The sequence below is a fragment of the Miscanthus floridulus genome, chromosome 10 (genome assembly GCF_019320115.1).
Source record: "Miscanthus floridulus cultivar M001 chromosome 10, ASM1932011v1, whole genome shotgun sequence".
In the NCBI taxonomy this organism is placed as follows: Eukaryota; Viridiplantae; Streptophyta; class Magnoliopsida; order Poales; family Poaceae; genus Miscanthus; species Miscanthus floridulus.
The window spans coordinates 6,936,468-6,945,148 of NC_089589.1; the positions used below are offsets into that span (position 1 = coordinate 6,936,468).

Here is an 8,681-nt window from a genome sequence, read left to right on the forward strand (position 1 = left end):
GTTCGTCTCGCAATTTTCAACCAAACTGTGCAATTAGTTTTTTTTTCGTCTACATTTAATGCTTCATGCACGTATCGCAAAATTTGATACGATGACTACTATAACACTTTTTTGGAAACTTTTTGAGAATTAAACAAGCACTTATTTGATTTTGACTTGGACGTAAATTGACCGCAGCAGCAGAGGCACAACAGCCCCATGATGAGAAGTCCGTGTCCGGGCGGCTCACACCACCCGTGCTGACACGCAACTTGCAAACGGCGAAGTGAAACCAAGCATTCAACCAGCCGGTCAGGGTCGTCAGAGACAGGGACACGGGGACGGGGGACGCCGCACAGCAAAGCTCCGACCTTGCGCCGCCACGTTTGTCTCATCCCTCCCACTCCTCTCCCTCTCCTCTCCTCTCCCTCTCCTCTCCTCGGCGCCCTGCACGCCGTCCCATTTCTCTCTTCCCCCTCCGCTCCCCCTGCCTGTCAGTCTGTCTGTCTCGGAGGGGCGGCGGGGCTCGGGCTCTTCTTCCTCCCTTCCTCAATCCTCCCCTCCTCGTCCTCCTCCTCCCGAGTCAAACTCCAGCCAGCCAAACCAGCAGCCTCGACCTGGCCGCCGACAGGCCGAGCGATTGATCGGGGGATCGAGGGAAGGAGGGAACAGGCTACATGCCCAAGTCCAGCATCAGGGAGAGGGAGCAATCTTCAGGAACAGGATCATCATGCCTCCTTGCCCGCGGCGAAAAAGAGCTAAAGGTTCGTTTTTTTTTCCACCACAACTCTTTCCGCTCGCTCGCTGGGTTGCAGCACTACTACTATTTCTGGATGCTCCTCTCTCTCCATTCCAACCCTAGTCCCTAGATCTGCTACCGCTCCAAGCCATGGCCGCCTGCGTGCGAGCCTCGCTGTCCATTCTGATTGCCTCCCCGAGTACACAAGCGAGGGGATAGTAAACAGAGTCATGGCACTCTGACTCTCTGAGGTGGTGAATGGGTACAGAGTGGCACGCTGATGTAGCTTTGTTTCTCTGCACCAGCAGGGGATTGATGCCATTTGACTCCACCGCGCGCATCTAGCCTCCTCCGGAGCTGATAGACCGCGGGGAAGCCATGGCCATGGAACCTCACAGCCTGCGGTTCGTCAGGTGCCCCAAATGCCACCAGCTCCTCGTCGAGTACCCCTCCATTCCTGTCTACAAGTGCGGCGGCTGTGGCACGGTTCTCAGAGGTACGAATCGTTCCATCCGTCTTTCATTTCTATGTTTATGGAAACAAACAAACAATCTGATCGGTATATGGTGTGTCACCGATGCAGCGAAACATCGGGCTGCCCCTGCAGCACGAGCTGGTTCGGAATCTGGGGAGCGCAGCACCAGCTCTCCGTGTAGTCTGAAGGGATCCTCTATCCAGAGTAGCGGATCAATCTGTTCGGGCGAACAGAGAGCTGACCCCTCTGTTGATCGGCCTCATGGAAGTGTGTCCTCCACTGTCAACAATATCGACTCCTGTGACGGCGCAGTCGACGAAAGAACTATTTCTGAAGCAGATAGTGGTGTAACCCATGCCAAGCATCCAAAGGAGGACACATGCTCCTTAACTGATGATGGGAATATCCAAAACTCTGAGGTTATGGTCAAAGAGAAAGAGACACATAACGAAGATGCTGGTGCTGGTTCTACTTCAGATTTGACTGAAACAGTCGAGAATGTTGACATGGGTGAAAAGGCCAATGGAGGCAAAATCAGTGATATTGGTACTAGTGAATTGAGCACGACACTGTATGATAAAAGTCAGGCTGCTCACAGGGAGGAGAGACCGCACATGTATGAAGGCGTGCATGTTGAGTCTCACAAAGCTCTGATCGAAGAGTTGGAGAGGTCTCTTTCATTTAGTAGTGATGATGAATACTTCTCGGACAAAGCAGAAAGCAGCGGGCTAAGTGATGCTCTGCGTAACCAAATGGGTAGCCGCAGGATCAGAGCGAATGATGCCCCCAGAAGCGATCCACATGGTCGATTGATTGAAGAACTAGAGATGTCTTTCAGCGATGCAGAAGAGCCATTGGAGCAGCATGGGATGGGTTTAGGTAGAGTTCATGGAAATGTGCTTGACAAGGATCCACAGGCCCTGGGTGCTAAAAGTGAACATCCATGTGAAGAAAGCCTCTCATCATTTGACAGTGGACATCTCAAATCTGAACAAACTTCTCACCAGGAAAGCAGGGCAATAGGCAATGGCAATCAAGGAAATGAGCGTATTGAAGATAACAACAATACTGCCAACTCTGTTCATGGGAGTGAGCATATTGTGATTGCCGACGATGAAATTGCAGAGAGATTCCATGAGAAAGAGCATGATAAGGATTTCCAGCCTGCAAACACAGAAAGTGCATATCCTTTTGAAGGAAGCACCTCTTCAGTTGATGATGGCAGTATCGAGGTTAAGCAAAGTTTTCAACTAAATGACCTGACAGCAGATGTCAATCGAGAAATGGAAGATGACAAGATAGCCAATGATAATCTTGTGCCTGCAGATTCCCTTGAGAAAGAGCATGGGAATGATAATCTTGTCCTCGTGCCTGCAGAAGAAGCAGAGACAGTTTGTGTAAATGAAGAGCTAACAGCAGATGGCACTCAGGAAATGGAAGATGGCTACATGGAAGATGACGAAACGACCAATTGTGTGCATCGCAATGATAATTCTATGCTTGCAGATGAAAACATTGCAGAGAGAGTTCACAGGAATGAAGATTTAACAACTGATGGCACTCAGGAAATGGAAGAGGGTTGTATGGAAGATGGCAACATGACCAATTGCATTCATGTCAGTGATAATCTTGTATTTGCAGATGAAGACACTGCAGAGAAAGTTCATGGAAATGAAGAGACAGCTGATGGCGCTGGAGAAAATGAAGAGAGCTGTATGGAAAATGAAAATGTGAATGTTGCTGTTGCAGATGAGGACATTGCAAAGAAGGTTCATGAGAATGAGCATGGTAAGGATCGACAGTCCCTGGAGGACGAAAGTGCACATCTGTATGAAGGAGTCATCACTTCATTTGCCGGATACGCCAAATCTGAACAAAGTTTTCAACAAGATGAGCCAATACCTGATGCCACTGAAGAAAAGGAAGAGGATTTTATGGAAGATGGAAATACGGCCAGCTGCATTCAAGAAAACAGGGCAGCTGTTGCTAGGTTCTCAAGCTTGCCAAATAAGAGGAATCAGTCCAAGTTAGCTAGCTTTAATAAGAACAAAGAACAAATGACCTACAGATCTAGAGGTAGCCAGCTTCGTCAGGGACAGTCACTTGATTCTGAAGATTTCCACTCAATTCAAAACTTTATGGAGTCACAAATGGATGGTACCTCAAGTTCTCCCTCAAGTGGGTCTCCCAGTCGGGGCGATTTGGTGCACAGAACAGCCAACAAGTTCAATAATAACATTAGACATGTGCGCCTCAAAAAGATGGATGAACTAAGAGATCAGCTAAGTAGGCTTTCGAGCCAGAAGGGCTCGGAGACAAGTTACCAGAAGAGAGACCTAGAGTACCAGCAACAATCCAATAGCTATGATGTTGAGCACCATCTTCAAAGTGTTGACGGTGATTCCGCTCCAAGTTCCTGTGCTCTAGAATCCTATTATGGTCATGGAAGGCCGCCAAGGTACCCACCACCAAATCCTTTCTCTCCAACCTATACATACACCCATTGCCATTTTGGACATGCTCAAACACGCCTACCACACAATTATGACCCATGGGAGTTCAATTCATATTATCAGCCCTCGTACGCTGAAAGCACAATTCTGGACCATGAATCACTTAGGTCAAGTTACAAGGAGCAGAAACGAGTGGTGAGAAAGCATATTTTGCGGCCTCTGTCAGGTGCTTCCCCATTCACTATCTGCAATAGCTGTTTCAATTTGGTTCAAATGCCATCAGATATCTACATATCAAAAGCAAAGGTTGGCAAAATGCAATGCGGCAAGTGCTCCAAGGTTCTGGCATTATCATTTCCTGCAGTATGCAATGCAAATGCAAAGAGTAGTGTGGATGTGGCCCAAGAGTCATACAACCTGGATGATAGCGTAGTCGCTAAAAATGATGATATTGCTTCTTATTATGCTGAGTGCCTCACAGGGGGTCCTGTTAGTATCAGTGAAGATTATGGAGCATCATACACAAGAAGCTTGCCTACTCAAGCTGGATCTAGTAGCCTTGCTGCCACAAAAAGTGGCAAGAAGGTTTCTGACTCGGCACTCCATCGACTCATGGGGTATGATTCAGCTAGCCAGTTGTTACGTCACAGCAGGGTGTTTGAAGACGGATATGAGAGCTTCGAGTCAATGGTGCCAGTTTCCAGCAGAGTATCCAGAAGAAAGAACAAATAAGGTTTTACTCTGGAGTGTGAAACCTTTTGCTCCCTTTGCAAGTAACTTAGGAAGGAGAAACAATTTTGGAGTGTGGTCCAACGGTACCGCAGAAGCCCTTCCTATGATCTGAAGGCAAGTTGGCATCTTGCCATCAAATAGTTTCATTAGTTTCTCAGAGAAGTTAGAATATTTGAAGCAATTTATTTGTCATATTCTTTAATATGGTGTATAGATATTGCTTATTCTTGTAAATTTGTTCATATCTGGTATAATGACAATTATTAATACCACACTGTTGGTAATCTCATTGTCAAAATTGATCATATAGTTGGTATACTGGTAAGTTCAGGTCTTTCACAACTCCTACATGTTGAATTAAGACACAGAAATGGGAGCTGTAGACATTGTATTGACACTAACATAGTCATTTTCATTTTAGCTTTTTTATTCTCTGTCACAAGAAAAATGTCCACGGCCGACAGTGGCATGCTAACAGATCAAAGGCAGGTTGCACATTATTTGTGCTGGCTCATGTGTGGAGGTGAGGTGGACTACCCAACCAACCACTAAATTTTGCAGGTGCATGTGGCTTGTCTGTAAAGACATGCACGATGTGTCTCATGATCGCAGTCGCAGCAGACAAGGCTGCTGCTGGATCTGATTGCAATGTCAAAGGCAGAGGCTGGCTGTGGACAGGCTAATACAGCCATTCCTGATGTTGTGATACTATAACCCCACAATGCCATGAAAAAAGGTGATGATGCAATGATGATATCCTTGTGATGAGCTTGTTCTGCAAGTGTTTTGTTGGATTCCATATACTGTTTTGCATGGGGGCGTGCTAATGTGAGAGCATAACATTCATTTTTATATTCCTAGGATCTGGTTTGTTCATGTGCACCATGTGTAATCTTCTGAAAAGAAATGGGGGAAAATATGAGGTGGTTGCTTTCCAGTTTGTTGGCCCTTTAGCACTGGTGGGTGTTTAAATCATGGGGCTAAAGTTTTGAGGTATCACATCGGGGCGTCATATGAGAGTGTTCGCATAGTAATAATAAAATAAATTAGAAGTCCTCAGTGATCCATGAGACGAATTTGTTAAGTCTAATTAACCCATCATTAGCACATATTTACTGTAGCATCACATTGTCAAATCATGGGCTAGTTAGGCTTAAAAAATTCGTCTCGTAAATTAGTCACAATCTATGCAATTAGTTATTTTTTTAAGTCTATATTTAATACTCCATGTATGTGTCCAAACATCCGATGTAATAGGAACTAAATTTTAGGGTAAGGAACTAAACAAGGCCTTAATTTGTACACCTTTGTCCAGAGAGTCGGTCTTTTTAATGGGGCCTCCTGCAATGCAAATATACAATGCAAGCCTGGCAATGAAAAGGTGGTGTGGTGCCCTACTGAGAAATAGAATGATGAAGTATAACTATTAGCCTAATGATGAAGAAAACATGGGGCTGTTGTTCAAGGGTCTGTTCACTGTTGTGATGGTATTGTGTGTTTCTTGGAGTACCTGGATGCTGCACACTGTTAATTTCAGACTGTGATCACTCAAGCATTTTGTGTTTCAGAGGGATGATTCTTTTTCAACTGCTACTGTACACTAGAGTACAGTAGCTGATTGATTTCTTTGCCCTAAAAGTCAGCATGTTGGTGCCAACCCTCTTATCCTACTCCACACACCATTGTGTGAGCATAGGTTGAGCCGCTATCTATCAATGATGCCATATCCCGTTGATCGTCTTCCCTCCACGCTCGCAACCCTCGCCCCAGTCGCAGCATCGTCGATAGTCCTCTCAATTCAGGAAAAAAATTCGGTGCATACTATCTACCGTGCCTCCCTGCATACATGCCATAGATAGTTGCCATGTGTCCAGTTTGACCGATCCAACGGCATGCACCTGCTGCCTCTCATGTGCTCGGCTCCGGCCTCCAGGTTCTTGTCCATGGTTTGCGGGCTGCATGTGTTGGATGCTTGTTGGTGGACACGTGCCGCACATCAAAGTTGCGTATGCATGGACGTTGTGTGCATCCGGTATGCACTAAATGTTTTCCCCTCAATTCGCCATTGCCTCCATGAGTCCACGTGCATCTCCAACCCAAGCACCGCCCTCCATCACGAGCCACCTCTCTCTTGTAGCAGCCCAACGTCGCCAACTTTGTCGTGTGCTACCGCTAGCCATGGGTGAGTCAAGCACCGTTGCACATGGTAGGCATGGCTGCCAGTGTCAGGAGCTTGATGCGAAGGAGGCGGACCCTTTTCTTCAAAAAAAGGAGGCGGACCCTCCTTGAAGGATGTGACCAAGCCCTTGGATGGGCTTCATGATGTCCTAGAGCCTAATGCGTGTGATCTTTGAGAAGACCCCATGGGCACGCACAGAGGGCATAGGAGAGGACGACACCGATGAGGATGCCGAGTATGGGGGCTTGCCGGGGATGATGTAGTCAACGTGGACAAGAACAAAGTCAAAGAGGGCAGTCAAGCTTGTAGAAGCTGTGGGAGATGAAGGAGCAACGACCGAGCACTTTAATGTTAGCGATGTTATTGGAGATAACGTGGAGGAGCAGTGGAGTGTCTTGGGGGGCCTTTTTTTTAAAACTGAGTATAATCTCGTTACTCAACGGCTAACAAAGCGTTAGCAACAAATTACATACACTTTCAGGGATGGAACTCATGACTTATTACTCCCCAGGATTACACAAATAACCCAACATGGGCAGCTCATGAGCGGCTTTGTTACAATCCTTACTCTTAAAAGAACACTCAAAACTAATAAAACTAGAAGACACTAGGGACTTTATCTCCACAATTAAAGCACCCACTGTAGTTTCCTCATAATCATTTGTGTTTAGCGCCTGAACCACCATCTTTGCGTCTGTCTCCACGATTAGCCGGCCAATACCTAGATCTACTGCAGCTTGTATTCCTTGGAGGCAAGCAATGAGTTCAGCTTGGAATGCATTTAAGAGACACTCTATCTTCCCTCTTCCTGACACTATCACATCCCCATCATAGTCTCGGATCAAATAGCCCCAACTCCCTTCCAGTGAACTCGGCAAAAAAGATCCATCACAATTAAGCTTTCAAAAGCCCTGTGGGGGTTTCCTCCAATACTCCTTTCTTCGGCGCACACTCTTGCCCGTCAAACTGTTGTCGGTCATAGTACAATTGTAGTGTTCTCTTTTGCATATGATCGAATACATCGAGCAAGGAAATCTACTCCTCGTCTCCGACCTTCTTCTCTAATTATATTTCTCTCCTGCCAAATATACCACATGGTGATGATCATCAGCAACTTTTGTTCTTCTTTAGCCTTCAGAATTAGTTCGACTGCGTCCTTGACCAACTCAAAGGATGACTATTATGAGCCAAACGCCAGAAAAAATGTTTTACCTTGCCCGAGATTTTCAGCTTCCAGATTGCTTTCCAAATAAAATCATTTGCATAACCACTGCCACCTTGTGCCCCCCGGCTCCATTCATGCAACAAATCAGTTCTACAAACTTTGTAAGCACTCTTGACACTAAATCGCCCATGATTATCATAGTGCCATGCAATTAAATTGTCCCTGCCTTCATGGACTGGAAGAGCCAAAATTACCTTGACGTCTTCTTCCCAAAAAATTTCCTTCACCAAATCCACATTCCAGTCCCCAGAATTTAGATTTATCAGCTCTGAAACATAAGTTAGAAGACATGCCCCTCTAGGAGTAATTGGCCTTCTGAATACACCTCTCGGCAACCAAGGATCTTGGCAAATATGAAGGTTATTACCATCACCAACACGCCAAATCATGCCCTTTTTTGTTACCTCCAACCCCCGAAGAATACTACGCCAAGTGTAAGACATATTCGACTTTGGCATAGCATCTAACACCGAAGAATTTGCAAAGTATTTGGCTTTCAAAACTCGAGCACACATAGAGTCTAGATTTTTCAATAGCCGCCAACTTTGCTTTGCAAGCATGACAAGATTAAAGGCATGTATGTCTTGAAATCCCAAACCACCATCCTCCTTAGGTAACATAAGCTGATCCCGACTTAACCAATGAATCTTGTTCTTCTCAACCTACTGGTTCCACCAAAAGCGACAAATCATAGCACTTATCTGATCACACAAAGATTTAGAGAGATCAAAACATCCCATAGCAAAGGTCGGTATCGCTTGGGCCACTGCCTTGATTAAAATCTCCTTGCCTACCCATGAAAGAAATTTCTCATTCCACCCTTGAAAGCCCTAGTTTGGTTTTGGATAATTGATGAAACCTAGCACTAACCTTTGTCATGAGTTGTGATATGAGCTAGG

At 45.7% G+C, this 8,681-nt stretch overlaps 1 protein-coding gene across 2 annotated transcripts; it reads left to right on the top strand.

The window, feature by feature from the left end:
* The first annotated feature begins 296 nt into the window (after positions 1-296).
* On the top strand, positions 297-4,684 carry LOC136487572 (uncharacterized). Of its 2 annotated transcripts, none has more exons than XM_066484696.1 (3): positions 297-743; positions 1,024-1,214; positions 1,302-4,684. In XM_066484696.1, exons 2-3 carry the CDS (start codon positions 1,097-1,099, stop codon positions 4,376-4,378), a joined length of 3,195 nt encoding a protein of 1,064 aa, XP_066340793.1. In that variant the 5' UTR covers positions 297-743; positions 1,024-1,096; the 3' UTR covers positions 4,379-4,684. The 2 variants fall into 2 exon arrangements, with proteins under 2 accessions (XP_066340793.1, XP_066340792.1); XM_066484695.1 differs by having other exon boundaries at positions 1,027-1,214.
* Positions 4,685-8,681: the final 3,997 nt, after the last annotated feature.